Here is an 18,947-nt window from a genome sequence, read left to right as displayed (position 1 = left end):
ATAAATGGTGATAAATCACTTAGGAAAGGTTAAATAGAGAGAAAAATTCATTTGGGAACTGCCACAAAAGTCACAGTTGGTCCTTATGAGTTAAATTTGACAAACAAGACTTTTGAAGATGATCGTGAGTATCTTCACAGTCAGTTATGCAAAGATGAATAGTTTTGAGCTGCAGCCATACATACAGTCGTGGAAAAAATGATTAGACCATCAAAAGTCATCACAAACAATAGTTATGCAATCAAGTACTAACTCCTGTATGTATCATGTGACTAAAACAGACAGAAAAGAAAACATGAAATGCCTAAAAGCACTGTTTTTGGCAGTAGATATTGATGGAAGAACTGAAGTGATTTTGGTTATTATCAAGAAAACCATGGAAAATGGATAGATATCAGCTCTGAAATGAAACTCCGAAGAGCTATTTTTGTTGTTACCATTATATTTGTCCAAACAAACATACCTTTAGTTGTACCAGGCATTAAAATGTACAAAAAACTGAAGAAAACAAGGGTGGTCTAATAATTTTTTTCTGCAACTGTACATTATACACATATACATATATATATATATATATATATATATATATATATATATATATATATACAGTGATTATGAATACTGCCACTACGGCCTCAATTACATTAACACACGGGGGAGAGTTTGGCCCCCTGCTCTGTGTAATTTTCACAGCTGCATGGAGGGAGGAAGACAAGGAAGGAGAAACAGATGAATGGACGGTCGGGAAGAGGGAGATGTAGTATCACATTACACATCAGTCAAACACTAGACTTCAAAGACCTGACCACATTATAAAACTCACGTTACTTTCTCAGCCAGTCTCATTGAAGCTGAAGACACACTTAGCTCCGTCTTTCAAGTTTCAACGTATTTGTTACTAAGCCCGTATAATCTGTTAATACTTAACAGATACACTTTGTCTCAGTGTCATTCCCAGTGTTAATCAAAAACAACCTCTGTTTTGCAGTAAATGCTAATCGGATCAGAAACAAAAACAATCATCTATACGCGTTTGAGCTGGTAATTCATGATTATACTGTGAAGTCATAAACAAAGACAGACGTAACACTGAAGATTTTTAAGTACGTTTCTTCACTAGAGTTCTGCGCAGCAATAAATACACTGTTGTCCATAGAGTTGGAATAATTTGTTGTCAAACACATTCATCTTTTTATTCAATTTCTACACATTAGCAATCACCTCTAATCAGATGCAATGATTACACACCCAGTTGCACTTATTCCATCAAGAAGCATTTCATAACCAACCACTTTCACATCTTCTGGAATTGTCCCACTTTTGCTCCTTTTTGGAGATGTGTATATGTCCTCCTGGAAGCAGTTCTTAGGTTTAGAATTTGTTTTAAAATTAGTTTTGACTTTAAAACCATGTACTACGAAGATTTAGAAGACCTCAAGTGTACAAAGAGAGATAAATGTTTATTGAGATTACTCTTAGTAGCAAATATGAAGGCCCTGACCAGAAAATGGCTAAAAAGAGACATACCTACTATAAATGACTGGATTGATGTAGTGTACAATATATATGTTATGGAGAGAATCACATCTAAACTGAGATGTAAAACTGATATTTTTGCTCAAAATTGGTCAAAATGGCTCACTTATGTCTTAACTGCAAAGCCGGATTTTGTATAATTTCAACGGGCCCCTACAGGGAGCATAGATTCAAACTTTACCATAAAGAAAAAATTAATATGGGTATATGAGCATATTGATGTACGTGTGGACTAAATGCTACTCGAATGTTGGACTCTCCCTCTGCTGTTTGTTTGTTCTATTATTGTATGTATTTGTGTTATGTTATTCTTAAAAACAAAAATAACTAGAAGCACTCGGAGAGCACAGACCTCCGCCAAGGCTGATCAGTGGGCCCCCCTGTGGGCCTCCCCACCCCCGATCACCCCCAAAAGTTAATCATTTCTTCCTTATCCCATTTCCAACAAACCCTGAAAATTTCATCAAAATCTGTCCTTAACTTTTTGAGTTATGTTGCACACTAACGGACAGACAAACAAACAAACAAACAAACCCTGGCAAAAACATAACCTCCTTGGCGGAGGTAAAAAGTAAATTTATAAAAAGAAGCATTTCATGAGAAGACTTAAAAATACTTAACCCATAAAGAGCCAAACAGAAACTAGCGATCAAAACCATCTACTAATCTAAAATGCTGAATAACTGTTGATCCTCTAATCCTATCAAAACATGTAAAACGTGAACATGGAAGCACCGTTATCTTCTACAACATGGATTCACCAGTAAAAAAAGTCAATTTATTTCAGTTTTCTTTATTTCTTAACATAATAACCCTCAACTTTGATCTGAGCTTTAATGAACATCTACATGATCAATAAATTAAATACGAAAAATACATGATTTTCACTGAAAAAATGCAAAATACAGAGGATAATATTATAATAAATGGTGATAAATCATTTGAGAAAGGTTAAATCTACAGGAAAATTCATTTGGGAACTGCCAAAAACATAGTACTGGGTCTTTATGGGTTAATTCCAACTTCATGGGCAACAGTGTACTAGGATGGCAACAAAACAAAGCAAAATCCATGAAGTATCCATGATAAACACTCAATGTGAATATATAAATATGTACAAGCTCCAGGGAAAATATGTGGACAATGAAATAAAACCACATAAATAACAAGGTACAAACCCAAAACCGAGTCTCGCTGCCAAAACTTTTACTTTCTCTGTCCTCACTTGTCTTACTCTTCTCTTTTGTCATCGTTTCTCCATCTTTGAATCCTCCCCCTCAACCCCCCACATCTCTCCAGGTGCGTAGAAGCAACAACAGAGGCTGGTAACGCCAAAAATCTACGTTACTGGATTGGACCCAAGTCGATAAATTACCTACGTTCTTAAAAGATGGCTGCCAGTTATAACAGTTTTCCTTCCCACACTGACTGATGAAGAGTACAGAGAGTAAAATCGAAATGAATATGTCTGGATAATAAAAAACAGTTTAGCTATCATAAAAAAGTTGTGACGAGTCAGTCTGAAGAAAAAATAAAACGATGGGACTTTTAGAAAATCCTGCCTGAGGGAGTGTGTATGTTCTGACAATGTGTTGTATTGTGACTCGCTGCACTGACAGGACTGCAGCTGGCTTCTGAGAGATTCTTAGGGGTGGGGGGGTGAGGTGTGTGAGGTGAACGACTGTGTGCGTATGTGCATGTGTTTTGTAAACCAGACACAGGTCCCCCCCACCACCACCCTCCCCTCTTTTTACCCCCAGCACTTCTGCTGAGAGGAATGTGTGGTCCGCCTCCTACGCTGGCCGGCTGTGCCAACATTCCTGACTAACAGAAAAAGGGAAAAGAGAGAGGGGAAAAAACGAAGATGAAGGAGGAAGGGACAGAGAGAGAGAGAGAGAGAGAGAGAACGCCGGGGAAAATGTGGGCTGAGAGTTATGTGAAGATCTGCCCGTGATAAAAAAGGTGTAGGAGAGACAGTATGTGCAGGAATTGGACGAGAGTAAGAGGGAGTTTGGGGAAAAAGAAGGGGCTATTGTTCGCTAAATTGCCCCTAAGGCCCCATCATAACCCCTTCAACCCCATAACCCCCATACACACACACACTCAGACCATAAAAGCCCGCAGGGGATTCCTGGAATACCATCCCCTTACCAGAGCAGATCCTGGCTCCTGTGTAACAAACCTGCAGATACACACTGTGAGTGGACTCGACCAGTGGCTGACCCATGGTGATTTCATGCATTTCACTGTAAAAAACACTAAAAACGTGCACATTCTTACCTGGTTTAAACCCTACGGAAAGTCTGGTGCAGAAATGGTTAACGCAGTCCCGTACTACACACCTTAAAAGCAACTCTAGTGTCAAAAAGTCAAGCTGTGACCTGCGCTCGACCTTTCTCACATCCAGCAAAGCAGAAGCCACGAATTCACCAGCTCAGTGTTAAACAGACCCGCAGTGTGTGTGTGTGTGTGTGTGTGTGTGTGTGTGTGTGTGCATCAGAATCAGAGATGGCAGACTGTCCATTACACGCTGACCCCTGGACGCCCTTTTTCACAGATAGATAAGGTGATAATTCACACCTTCTGCTGCTTCTGTTGATGTAAAGTACTATCAGTATCAAAAAATTACACAAAAATTCAAACAAATACCTCTTTTCTTATGTAAGCATTTTATTACAACACCACTGACTCCTTAAATGTCTGTATTTGGCTACAGCCGTTAAACTAATGAATGAATGTTTTACTTTTTCAGACATATAAAAATCCCACTATAATGCCAACAAACTCATTTTTTTTCCCTCCTCCACACCCAAAAAATAAGCAAAAGAGAACTCACTGATATTCATACATGCTGGTTAATTCAAGATTTTTTGTTTAATTCAAGATTTTTTTTGCTTAATTCAAGCAAAAAAACCTACCAATGGAATAAGTGAAAATTATCTTGGTAAGATTTCCTAAAATAAGATTTTCAAGCTCTATTGTCTAAAAATAAGTTCTTTATATCTCACTGAAAAGTTACTCTTTAGGTAGTTATGTCTTATTTTAAGTGTGATGAGATATTTTGACTAGAAATGAGAAAAATACACTTGGTAAGATTTAAATTTTTGCAGTACATCTTTATACCGCTGTTTAAGTTTAAATATATTTGGATATTGTTTTATTTTTCCATAATTTCACCCCACAAACAGGAACACAAATGTTCCCTCATACTTTTAAGATAAAAAAAAAAAAAAAACTTAAATTGTGATTTCCTTCACTATTAATAAATGTTTTCTGAAAATTCCTTGGTAGATGATTATTTTTTGTCTGAAACATGATTTGTGCTGTTTGAAAATGGATCTGATCATTAAATTTTAGTATTTTTAACTGGATGAATAATGAGCTATATGATATCTGCACCTGACTTTGTTAATCAATCCTTTCTTTTCTTTTTAATAATGTACTTTTTTAGTTAATTTCCCGGACTTTAGGATTTTAAGGACACATATGCTAAACTGCTAAAGTGCTAATTTATGGTCATTCACTTGGAAAAATGTTACTTCTTTTACCTATAAAAAGGTTTTCAGAAAATGTGAATATGCACAGGATTTATAAAGGAAATAGTACAGAATAGAGTAAAATGAATAAACACTTCCCTTCCCACTTGGGACATTTTGGCAGAGGATACATGGAACATGTCAGGGTGCATTTGCACTATTCCACATTTTTCAGAGCTGCAAATTTTTTCTTGACATTAAAGTTAGCTCTCCTCTTTGACAGCTTTCTAGGTATTTTTAGAAATGATTTACCAGGATCATTTAAACGGTAAAATGTCCACATACTGGCTGCGTCACCTGTTGACTAATGCCAGTCTTCCAAGCATTAATGCACATCAATTCTCCAGAACTTCCTGGTAAATTTCCAGATTTGCAAATTCCCCTTTCACCATGACTCAACATGACTGTCAAGTCACTTCGCTGCTTTGACTAAGACGAGTTTTATCAATGTAATCTGTCTCGTTAATGCTTGAGTTCTACTTCGATAACATTTAACTCAGTCAAAGAAACATGACGGCTTCGGGGAGTCAACCTGTAATTTCCACCGAGCGTCGAAAACAGGGGTGTCAGCACTGGAAAAAATTGCAGTCTTACCAAGTGTATTTTTGCCATTTCTAGTCAAAATATCTCATCAGGCTTAAAATAAGACATAATCACCTAAAGAGTAACTTTTCAGTGACATATAAGAATTTATTTTCAGACAATAGATCTTGAAAATCTTATTTCAAGAAATCTTACCAAGATAATTTTCACTTGTTCCACTGGCAGATTTTTTTTGCTAAATTCAAGATTTTTTTTGGCTTAATTCAAGCAAAAAAATCTGCCAATGGAACAAGCGAAAAATATCTTGGTAAGATTTCTCGAAATAAGATTTTCAAGATCTATTGTTTAAAAATAAGTTCTTATAGCTTACTGAAAAGTTATTCTTCAGGTGATTATGTCTTATTTTAAGTGTGATGAGATATATTGACTAGAAATGAGAAAAATACACTTGGTAAGTTTTTGATTTTTGCAGTGCATCTTTATACTTCTGTTTAAGTTGAAATATATTTGGGCATTGTTTTATTCTTCCATAATTTCACTCCACAAACAGAAACAGAAATGTTACCTCATACTTTAAAAAAAAAAAAAAAAAAAACTTAAATCGCGATTTTCTTCCCTATTAATAAATATTTTCTGAAAATTCTTTGGTAGTTGATTATTTTTTGTTATGTTTTTATGTCTTATTTTAAGTGTGAAGAGATATTTTGACTAGAAATGAGAAAAATACACTTGGTAAGATTTGGATTTTTGCATTGTATGAACTTTTTTTTTTTTTTTTATCTGTTTGTTTTCATTACCCCTGTCACATTATTTGTCTAGCACTAAATAAATAAAAGTAAAAAAATAAAATAAAATAAAATGTGTCTGGTGATTCTTTACCTGGTGACTTCTTGCTCCAGCCGTGAAACATTGGGCACATAGAACATAACCCCGAAGAACAGCAGTGGTTCATTGCCAAACTTGTCCAGTTGCTTCTTGAGGGGCTTCTCCAGCTCCACCCAACGCTGAGCCGGAGCCTGGGTCTTTCCCTGGAACCACAGCCCGAAGTAATGGGTCTGGAACCGAAAACAAGAAGCAAAAACAGGCACACATGAGAAGCAGAAGGATGAAAATAAAAGGAAAGTAGATATTGTGTTGACAAGAAAGCAAAGCTGGACTTTAGTGCATGGTGGAATGAAAGACGTGACTGTAGAAATGAGTGGGAGAGAAACAGGGGAAACGGATGAAAATGGATGAGATATAGTGTTGAGATGGGAAATGGAGGCTTGAATGGTTGAAAACAAAACTGTCAAAGAGGGAAAAGGAAAACGAGTTGTGAAATACGTTTGGGGCAAGAGAGGAGAACAGAGAGGAGATTAATAAGCAGCTGAAATACAGCGAGCACATATTTCCCCTCCAAATCTGATCAACCCTTTGACGTCAGCAGCATAACTCTATTAAACATAAATATTTTACTAGACCCGTTACAATTAAACTGACCCTGGGAGAAAAGAAATCGGCTACGGTCCTATCTCACAGAATCAGAATAAAAGCCAGGTCCCTTGCATGTTATTTATTCTAGAAATTGATAAGCTAATTGAAATGAAACATGATTCAACTGAATAAACAGAAAAACATCATTCAGAAACAATAACAAAGGAATTTCTAAGTGATAATATTATCTCTAAAAAACTTATGAACTTTCTCTCCCAGAACATACTCCACTGATTACAACAGGGGTGTCAAACTAATGCTAGTTCAGGCCGGACCAGTAAAATAACAGCATAACTGACAGATATTAACTCCAAATTTTACTCTTATTTTAGTCAAAGTGCCATTTTAACAATACCATGCTGCAACTTCTCATTTACACATGTGCATTACAACTTACAGAGTGGGTCTACAAATGCACAAAATATTATTATACTGTTAAAATTACACTTATTGCTTTAAAATCAATTTCAGGTTGTTCATGGTTGTTTAGATTATTCACTTTTTTTTGTAAAAGGATAGTTTGTAGATGTATTTTCAACATGTCATTGTACTTTTTTCACTCTAAAATAAAGACAAATATTTGGATTTGTCATTATTTATAGTTTAATATGTTATTATTTTACTGGTCTGATCCACTTGAGATCATATTGGGCTGTAAAAGAACTCTGAACTAAAATGATTTTGATGAATGAATTAATTTTTGCATTTCACAAATTCATCCCATGGGACAGTTTTGGTTTTGTTTAACATCCCTGCTCAGTAACCTTTAAAAGAGTGATATTTAGTATTTTTAAATGGAATTATGCATTTTCAAACATTTCCCTGTGGTCTACATAAACTGTAAATGCTATGCTTGGGTCTGAATTCTTCATTAATTCAACTCCACAGGTCCATCTTCAACCCTGTTTCTGACAAATCACACGAGAAAGGTCATGTTAAGGACTGGCCCTTTAAATGCAAATGAGCCCACCCCCTCCAGGTTGTTGACTGCGCTTTTCTGTCCCATTCAGCCACTTGTGTTCGTTAATACAACCAACAACTGAACATTTTAGGTGATCGGCTCGAAGTTTGGACATATTTTCAGTTTTTACTACAACCGCTGCTGCTGACAAACAATTACGTCGTACTCTGAGAAATGTTTGTTGGAAGTCTGGACCTTATATGTGCAAATGTCGTGACGTAACTAGTTGTAAAACGTAACAAATTAAGAAGGAATTAAAACGGGTTGTAGAAATCCACTCAATTTTTGCCAGAATGAATATAAAGATAGCTTTGCAGCACCTGGAGGGTTCAAATTCAAATTTTATGAACTATTAGGGTCCAAATACACAAATAAATGAACCAAAGACTAATAAGAGTAGGTTTAGCAAAATATGACCCCTTTAAGCCAGGATATTCTTATGTATTAATTCAGCTCAATTCTGCTTTTTGCATTCATTACACGAGTAAACACACTTCTGAGTAAAAAAGTAGATGTATTATTTTCTTGCCTGCCCTGGATCTTTAAATCTGGAAATGACAGAAGGTAAAATGTTTTAAAAACGCACCAGGAAGACAAATTTTAATGTAAATATTTGTGATACCCCCGGATTATAATGATAGGAACTGTGAGGTGCAGTAAAGAGCCCGTACAGCTGTGTCTCCCTCGTGTCGTTTGGAATCTGAAGGCAGTAAAATCCTGTTAAATTTCATGAATTTGTGTGTGTGTCACAGGTTCTGACTTCGGAGTAATGTACATCACATCTGTTTCACTTCTATGAATGTCCAAATGTGTGATGAGAGTTGTAAAGCTGCCGACTGTCGCTGCGAGAACACACGCGAACACACAGGATCCCGCTCAAAACCTCAGGTGAAGCAGGAAAGACGAAAACAACACATCCTGATGGACAAGGCACCTTGAGACGGGGGGACAGACGGCAGCTGAAGCGAGGGGTGTCACATCCCCTTATTTATAACATCGCCGACATCTGGCAAATACCACAACACTACGCGAGTACGCACAACTACACCGCCCCTTTCTCTCACTTTGTTAGCAGTCCCAACTGGCGCAGACACACAGTCCAACACACACATTCATCAAAGTCAATCAGTGTCTCTCTGATCTGTGCACAAACTGCCTCTTTATTGTTTGCAAACTTGAATGAACGCAAACAATACAGACTGCGGAAGAGCTACATGCATCTGATTTGTGTTATTAGCGTTCCAAACAACAGGAAACAAACTGTCAGAGGATGGAGAACAGATGATGTGGCTTAAAAGTGAAGCTAAATTTAAAAATAATAAAAGAAGACAATGAAGGAAATAGGAAACAGGAGAGAGATGAAAAATAAAGAATAAAGAGCAGGAGTGAAGAGCAGTTTGTCTTTGTTCTGCAGTGACCCTGAAGGAAAGGGACGGTAAAGGGCACGAGGACACACGGACAAACAAACAAATGTGTAAATGTGTGAAGGAAACATGTTTATAAGACAAAAAGAGGTTTAAATGATTCTAATGGCAGTGGTAATCTGCACATTTAAACAATTTGCACACATTTTGTTCCAGTTCCTGGCCTGGATTTGGAAAAACACAAGAAACACACATGGAAGTTGTAATGAGAGCGTGTTAAAGAGACACTTTTTGTACTTTCAGTGAAATTCTGTGAAACTGGTAACGCAGTGCAGTGAATAAATATACACTGTTTCCCATAAAGATGGAATAATTTTGCTTTCAGACACATTCCTCTTTTTATTCCTGCTTATACACATCAATGATCACCTTTGACCTGGTGTAACGATGACATACTGAGTTCCGTTTACACTTCATCCATCAAAAATAAATCACATTGTCATGTCATAAGAAGAGGTAAAAATATTTTATTCTAACTTTATGGGAAAAAGTGCACAATTCCTGCTTTTGGCCGTGGAAGGGGATATTTACAGGGTTATTCAAAAAGAATGAACCGATGTCATTACGCAATATTTTAATAAGGAAAAGCAATAGAAAACTACAGCCAAGTCACAAGTATTCTACTCACAATCAACTTGTATTTCCTCTTATAAGTGTTCACTGTGTCCACCACCTGCAGCACGGACAACACCTATGCGATAAGAGAATTCCTCCCAGATGCGTATCAGCATATCACGATCCGCTGAGTTGATCGCTGTTGTTATTCGATGTTTAAGGTCATTGAGGTTAGTGGGTAGTGGTGGAACATAAACGCGATCTTTTATGTATCCCCACAAGAAAAAAATCAAACACGATGAGGTCTGGGGATCTCGTAGGCCAAGCACAAAGAGTAAGGTCTGGGGCCCCCTTCCGACCAATTCATCGCTGGGGCACTTTTTCATTTTAAAAAGCTCGAACCATCAGCCTGTGGCATCCATTCAAAACTTAGAAAACTCCTCTTTCAAATGGTCCCTGACTCATTCCATGACGATGCTTGAGAACTGAAGCATTGCGTCATGAAATCAGTTCATTCTTTTTGAATAACCCTGTACAATGATTTGTTGCTGGTTGTATTGCAGTGCAACACAGAATTGCTGTATCATGGTATCATCATTGTCATGTGCCTCATCTCCTTCCGCTGTATGTTCAACTTGATACGAAATGTGACTAAAGGACTGATGGGAAAGAAATTTTTTTTTTTCCTCTCAGTTTGTGCCACCACTTACACATATGATGTTTGTCTACGTAAACTATTATTTTACAAGACAAGAAAGTCAGTTTGTGCAAAGATAGAAAAGAAACATCTAGTTTTGTGTTAAACAGATCAATGGACTGCATGTCTCACTGCACTTTGTTTTAATTGATTATTATTTAGAATTTATTAATTATTGTTTTGTGAGTTTTTAACTTGTCTCTTTTCCATTTTTGTAAAGCACCGTGAATTGCCCTGTGTATGAATTGTGCTATACAAACAAATTTGCCTTGCCTTGCTTTGCCATGTCTCAGTGCACAGGATACACATCACCAACGCTAAAATGGCCATCGCCTTCGTATGTTTCACCTCAAACTCAGAGAGCGAAGTGATTAGGCATTAAAAGAGGTAAAAATGATTATGTCTGGTCTGCAGCTGTGAACAGATCATGAAGAGACAAAATTACTCTGTGACTTTTGGGTGTGTCATTTATGTATTTACATATCACCAGTCTGATAGCTGAACAGTTTTACACCAAACTGTGACTTTCTTAACTTGTAAAATGATCTTTTACACTGACCATCATGATATATATGTAAATGATGGTGTGACCAAAAAATAACTTCATTGGCTGCAATAATTATTTTTTTTAATTTTTTAATTTATTTTATTTTTTTATTTTTTTTATTTTTTTCAGAAACAGGGAACCAGAAGGGGCAGGACTTTGGCTCACTATGAGTTAACCTGCCACTCCAACCCCTTTTCATCTCTGTACATCAAGAAGAATGTGACTTTAGATCATAATCCTAGATGGTTGTTTTTCTTTCTTAACAAATGCATGTGGATTTGTGTTATATTTACATGGACCTCCACACAACTGCAAAAGCATCCGCCATGTTATATGTACACCAATTTAAACATCTCAACTTAAAAATATCCTGTATATAACCTTATATGTTGTATATATTTCTTTTATCTGTAGTATAGAGCTAGCTTTTTGTATATATCAGTAGTATTTAAGTTGTGTTTGAATATTTAATATTTTGTAGTTTTTGTATATTGCAAATATTTTTCAGTATTTTTTGTGGTATTTTTATACAGTTTTTTGCGCTTTAAGTGTTAACAGAGCTGCTGAACAGATTTTTATTGTTCCTGTAACAGTGACAATAAAGATCTATTGTATTGTATTCTATTCTATTCTTCGGACTCGTACTCACCTCCCGGAGCTCCAGCCTCTGGGCCACCGCCTCCAGACATTCCTGTCCCGTACTCTCCACCGACAGAGTGCATTCGATCACATTGTTGTCCAGCAGGCGTATCCGTGTCACAAAGTAGTTCTTGCTCAGGACGTTGTAGCGTCGCGTGCGCCGCAGCTTCAGGCGGAAGGGCATGGCTGGCGGGAGGTCGCGACGGGGTCACAGCACAGTCAAAGGTCAAAAGTCACTTGGGAGCAAGCGAGCGGAGAGAGACAGGAGAGGGGTGGGCGGGCTCTATGACCTGGACGCTGCCCTCCTCACTCTCGCACGACGCCTGCCACACCACCGGGTGGAGAGATGCACCCTGGCAAGGCGCTGGCCCATTCCCAAAGATGTCCGAATTAGAGGAGGGGGACGACGAGGAGGACCAGGATGAATGGGTTCTGTTTGGAAAGAAGCAAAACAGGAAGATCAGTCAATGCCCCTTAACGCTTGAATTTATATACACACTGTCAAGCAGAGGCTAAATTAAGTGAAGACAGTTAATTCGACTATAGAGACAAAACAGATAGAAATGTGGGTATGGTGTGAATTTGCAACAACAGGCATAATGGTCAAAATGAAAAAGTAATAAACACACATTTTTCAAGGTCAAATTCAAGCACTTTTCAAGCACTTTTAAGGGTCATTTTCAAAGTGCAGCCCCTTATTGCTGGGGTCAAACACATACCTACAGGAATACATATACTCATGATTATTTTTTTCACTTTTTTCAGGCCCACATGTTTTATTTGTTCTATATAATACTAAAAAACTTGGATTAGCAATTCACTCTTTCATTCACATTTGAGGTGTGGACATTGAATTGTACCCGAAAGGGAAGTTTTGTATGCTCTGCTTCTCCAAATAAACACAGAATTTAAAAAAAAAAATTACGTTTTTTTATTTGTCTGACAAAAAAGAAAAGGGAACTCTTTACAGGTTTATACTGAATATGCCCTAACCAGAATTGAGGGAATACACAGACAATCTCAGCTGATTCTGTAATGGAAACTGTTAGTGGCTGGCAGACAGGTTTACCATTTTGGATTTTTCTTTTTCTTTTGGTTTCTGCTGGATTTTCTTTCCATTTTGTTTTATTGTGGCCCCACCCCCTTTTGGAATAAATGAGGCTGACTGCCACATGCATTTGGGTTGCCATACAGAGCAGAGCAGGATTGTGCTGAACAGAGAAGTGAGGTGAGCAGAAAGAACATGTAAGTTTGACATATTATTCTGAACAAATATCAACCTTGATATTCATGCGGAATGGGTTGGGGTTTTTTTGTCAAAGCTCAGTTTGTGTTGCATACCTATTGCTTGTCACTGGATGAATGAGGAGTTTGCACCCTTGGTGGGCGGAGCAAGGTATGTGGTAGTTAATTGTAGTGGCATGTTTTGTTCTTTGTTTGAAATATGTGTGTATTAAATTACAATTTTAATTATGAGTGTTTTGTTTGATTGTAATAATGTCTGTGCTTTCAAAGAAAATATAACCTAAGTAAACTTTGCGAAATAACTTATGTACAAATGTTTGTGTTTTAGTTTCACAGTGCTCGATGATGAAATAAAGATTTGTACCAGTCGAACTCCACACCGTTTCATTGATGCCAAGGGCTGCTACAGAAACAGTTAACGTCAATGTTAAAAGGGATACAGTCTTCATATCTGTCTTAATTTTTTTTTTTTTAGTTTTGTGAAGATGTTCTTTTCAAGCTTTGGAATGCAGAAGCTCTAATCAGTAAACCTCTTATCATAACCTCCCACATCATATTTCCCCATATTATCATTCTGTGTGCCTCCCCTAAACAAGCAAAAAAAAAAAAAAAAAACTGACAAGGCTAGCAGAATCACCAGCGATAACAGAGCGCTGGTGCAGCCACGGCACTAGCAGAGGCAGGAATGGCACTGTAGCAGACGGCTTTATCCTTTAGTTATGGCAGCTGCGCTCTTTCCAGCCCAATGAGGCCCAGTGTCAGGCAAAGCTGGGAGACAGAGGCAGAGATGTAAGGCTATGGATGAATGGACATCAAACAGCAGAGCACAGACATCCATCTGAACCCGGCAGCTGGCTTTGAGGAACTAATGGAGCTTCAGAGTCTCATATCTGGCTGTGTGGGAGGCCTTTGCTTTCCTTTTTATCTCCCCCCTTCTCCCTCTCCAAACCAGTGCCAGAGACTTGTAACATACAGCGAAGCAGCGTGTAAGATCACACACATGCGGTGGCACATATGCTTCCACACTTCCTGTCATCTCCTGCTATTACACAGAAAAACGTCCCTGTAGCTTAGCGCTGTTTAGGAAAAACAGAACATACGTCAACACACACTGTGGTTTTATGGTCGAGACGTGGGAAACACTTTGAACACGTCTCCAGGTTGGACATAAATTGTTGGCTTTCATGTCAGAAATGAAGGAAAAAGCTTTCAACAGGGTAAAACATACATGTACATATACTTTACATCCATCATCCTTCATCTTCATCAGTTCCCAGTTCATCAGGTCAGAGTTGATGAAGTCTTTTGGATGAGCGACAGAACGTTTGTGGTAGTAATATTTTTTGCTCTAATTATTTCTGTGATTTATTTCTTGCTTTGTAGTTGGACTCATTAAAGGTAGGTGTCACTTACATTTTAAAGAATGATTTACCAAAACAATTTTTATGTCACTACTTATAAAATATAGACTCACATCCTTTTCAAAAGTCTGCTCTCCCCAGCATAAAAACTACCACATCTACAACCCGGGGTTTTCCACTGGTCATATACTAGTATAATATAAGACTATTACACAGCGATTTAAAGTTATGTAAATTATCTTTGTGTCATAAACAAAGATTTATGCAACTGTTAATCCACCTGTCCACAATTATCTAATATAAGATTATTATATCCTGTGTAGATCAATGTTCGTATTTCATATATCGGCCAATATATCTGTTATCGGTCGATATCGGATATTGGCTGATATATTGGATATCGGCTTTTTTTTTAGCCCCCAGTATCAGTATCGGCATCGGCCCCAAAAATCCCATATCGGTCGGGCTCTAGTCAAAACACAGGAATGTCCCGTCAGAGAGCGAACTTTAATTTATTACCATTACAACATTTATTTCAATATAAAGTAACTACTTGTTTTAGATAATCCCTTATGGTCCAACTAAAGCAAAAATTAATTTAAAAGTAAAAATGTGGGTCATTTAGCAACACTAATCTGTCAAATTGTCTCTAAAATGTCCCATCAGTGAGATTTTGAATACCATGTTTTGACCCTAATGATGAACAATGACCTGAGCAAATGAGAATTTACACCGACATCCACACCTGTACTGTATTCTGTACAAACAACAATAATATGAGAGCTTCAGTTTAAAAGACAGGGTTAGTACACATTTTTCAAGGTCGAATTCAAGCACTTTTAAGGGTCATTTTCACATTTTTCCAGCACAGCACCTCATCGCCGGGGTTAAATACATATCCACGGGAATACATATACTCACAATTTTTTTTTTCCACTTTTTAATCACAATGATGTACATTGTATTATGCTATAAACATCTAAAATTGTGTTTTATAACAGCAAAAAGTTTAGACATTAAAGAAGAACACAAAGATTTATCCAAAAAGAGAGAAGCCTCTTTGTGTTCTTCAGACACACTCGCACAAAGACAAAGATTAAGAAAAAATGTAGCTGGAGTCGACCTGAGAGAGCCTGGGAATTTTATTTTTTTACAAACTTTTATTTATTTATTTTCATTTACTTATTTTTAGCTGCGTGAAAAAGTTTTATTCCATAGTTTTCACACAGTATATTGCTTTCTTTTTTTTAAATATTTTTATTTTATTCAAGAAAGGAAAAACAATACTGTATATATTGCATTTTCGATACAGCGTCTTGAATTATTTTTCTTAGTTTAACCAACCAAATCCCCTCCCTCCCACCCTTCCCACACACATACAAACTACCACTAAACATGAAACAAAACAAAACAAAAAAACCCTAAAAAAACAAGTTTTATTTTTCCAAATGGATCACCTCTCTGTAAGTAGCTCTGGCTTGACATCTAACATCTTTCAAGCACTTAAACTACAATTCCAACACTTTTCAGACCAGAACATTGAAATTCAAGCATTTTAAAGGATTTCAAGGACCCGTACGAACCCTGGAAAGATTTCTCTGACAGTCACACATGAACTTCATTTACAAAATAATACGGTTGTCATCACCTGGAATTAACTCAAATAGCTACGAGCAGTGTCATTTAAAGGGTGGTGGCCACTTTGTAGCCTTGTTAAACAGGAATTAGACTGTATATCCCTTCCAAAAAAAAACAAAACAAAATACAACAAACTATCCATCTTTTCAGCAACGAAACCACAACCTCCAAAAAAAATACAGCAGGTAAGTGGGGTTACAAGGGGCAGAAAGTTGAAATATGAGCGTGAAAAAAAAACTAAACAAAATACAGCTCACAATGCTCCAGTGATTAGGAGAGGAGAAAAATAGGGAGGAGGGAGAAGGAGGAGGAATACAGATGGAGTGGATGTGTTGCTTCTTGTCCTGAGCTCTGGCAACATGCTGTTGATAGTCAGCTTGGACCCTGGCCCAGATTCCTCTGTACCCTGACTGGAAAAACAGAGCACACCTGACACAAATATGCACCACAACCAAGGAAAGTGCATGTGTGTGTGACATTGTTGAGTGAGTAAAAAAAAAAAAAAAAACAGTGAGTCTTGAATGAAAAAAGGGTACGAAGCAGTAAATTTGCTGACTTACAACCGTGCAGTTTTGGTGCATCTGAATCAGACTTGACTCACATGTCTTTTTTAGCACATTCTTTCCTCCTGAACTGATCCAAAGCAGCATACCGTAACGCAGCATCATCATATACAATGGGTTTTAATGGACGTTCATGCCAATACACACAGTTTGCAAGTGACTAACTACGCTACAACTGGTGAGTAAATGTGTTTTGCTTGGAGTTACGCGGCCGCTGTAGCCTCAGTCATCACTTGACCCCGAACCGCATTTCCTCCGAGCCTCCCCTCTGCCTGGGCTTTAATGGAAGTGACATCACAGGCTGACGGTAAACCCCTCCCCCCCCAGAGGCCTCGTAAAAAAAAAAAAAAAAAACACAACACAAGCCCCGCAGGTCAACAAGTATACACGAAAACACAAATAAAAAGGCGCATACTTTCACTGTGTAGTGTACAAACATAGACACGCATGAACAGGGCGCACCGCAAATACACAAACACACACACATGCACACAGGATCACAACACACCCACCAGGTTCTTCAGAGGTTAGCCAAAGGACCAGACAGCAGTTAGTGCAACTCTAAACTAGCAATCAGTGGCATGGTTGGGAGTGTGTGGTTGAGTAAAGCCAGACAGACAGACAATAGGTTGGGACCAAACCCACTCCTCCACACTAGAAAACGCTGCTTCGACGCAGCTACAGCTCTCCAGCGACATTTTCTCCCGACCATCGTGTTTATTTCCAGCGTGCAAAAACAGCATATACGTTTATGAATTTGCACGTTGTAATTTTGTGGCGCGGCGAAAGCGAGAGGAAAAAACTGAGGGATAGATGGTTGTTTTTCCTTTTTAGGGTAGCGAGCCGTGGCTAAATATATATGAAACCATTCCCAGCATTTGTTGTCTTTTTGCTTTGTGACCCCCCGCTTGTGTGGCAAGGGGCAAAAACAAATGAAATAGGGTGAAAATAAATAAAAGATCTTTGGTGTTTGGGATCAAAAAGTGTAAAATAACATTATAAGAGGAAAATAATACAAAATACTCAGCTGCATATCCACCTGAGACCCAGGGAAGTAAATGTTTTGGCTTTTTTTTTTTTTACATTAAATAATTGTCTTGATTGGAGACAACAGTTTTTTCACATACATTCTTTAGTTGTTTTTTTTGGAATGTAATTTGCAGTGGAGAGCGTCTCTTGTTTTTTTGTTTGTTTGTTTGTTTTTTTAAACTCATAAAGACCCAAACAGCCACTGGCGACCAAAATCACCTACCAATCTAAAATGTTTAATACCTATTGATCCATTAATCCTATCAATATATGTAAATGATTGTTGAAAAATGCAGTTTGTCATCTTTTCATGGTCGTCAAATATGACCCATTTGGACGTTCAGAGGCTCCGTAGTTACCATGGAAACACCATCATCTTCTACAACATTGATTCACCAGTAAAACCCATAGAGTTGGACCAATGACAGTTGATTGAGACACTTGATTTACATTCAATTATTGATATATTTGTTGATGAAGTCATTTTTTCTTCAGTCTTCTCTATTTCTGATAGAGACCCTCAACTTTTATCTGAGCTTGTATGAATATCCATATGATCAGTAAATTAAATATAGGAAAATACCAGAAATTTACTTAGAAAAAAGCTAAATACAGAGGATAATATTATAATAAATGGTGATAATACACTTAAGAAAGGTTAAATAGAGAGAAAAAATCATATGGGAACTACTACAAAAGTAACGCTGGGTCTTTATGGGTTAATTAATGCTGTGAAACTCATGCATCTCTGTGTCACAAGACACATTTGCAAACACCACATCTCCTCCACTTTTCATTAGTGTTTATCTAAAAACTTTAACATTTTCATGAGTTTCCTTCACTACTACTAGTTAATTTTTAGTTTACATGCAGTTATTTGAAGTCTTCTCACTGTATCTGAACATGAAAGCTGCATGAAACTCAAAGATTAAAAGACAGAACATGAAAAAGGCCCTTTTTTTGAAGAGAAGGGGAACATAACCTAATCGTGAGACCTGGTTGCTTTGATCTGAATGCTTTATTTATATCCTCTTGAGGCTCAGCGATGCATTTATGTCCTCTATAGGGGACCAAAAAAAGCCATCCACTGGATATAAGATTCCATAACATTTTTTTTTAAATATGTCTGAAAAAACTGTTGCATTATGTTGTTTTCAATCAAGATAATTACTTACAAGGCGGGGTCAAGGGCATCATGGA

At 37.4% G+C, this 18,947-nt stretch overlaps 1 protein-coding gene across 2 annotated transcripts in view; it reads right to left on the bottom strand.

Annotated features, from left to right (window-relative positions):
- Positions 1 to 18,947, bottom strand: part of LOC115414945 (tyrosine-protein phosphatase non-receptor type 14-like) — a 64,346-nt gene that overhangs the window by 30,982 nt on the left and 14,417 nt on the right. For both annotated transcript variants that reach the window (XM_030128313.1, XM_030128315.1), the window contains exons 2-3: positions 11,922 to 12,343; positions 6,495 to 6,670 (exon numbers count right to left, since the gene is read on the bottom strand). In XM_030128313.1, coding sequence (XP_029984173.1) covers positions 6,495 to 6,670; positions 11,922 to 12,095 — 350 coding nt within the window. In that variant the 5' untranslated portion in view covers positions 12,096 to 12,343. The remainder of the gene's footprint in view (positions 1 to 6,494; positions 6,671 to 11,921; positions 12,344 to 18,947) is intronic.

Source organism: Sphaeramia orbicularis, chromosome 24, assembly GCF_902148855.1.
Source record: "Sphaeramia orbicularis chromosome 24, fSphaOr1.1, whole genome shotgun sequence".
Lineage (NCBI taxonomy): Eukaryota > Metazoa > Chordata > Actinopteri > Kurtiformes > Apogonidae > Sphaeramia > Sphaeramia orbicularis.
This window is presented reverse-complemented; position numbering and strand designations above follow the sequence as displayed.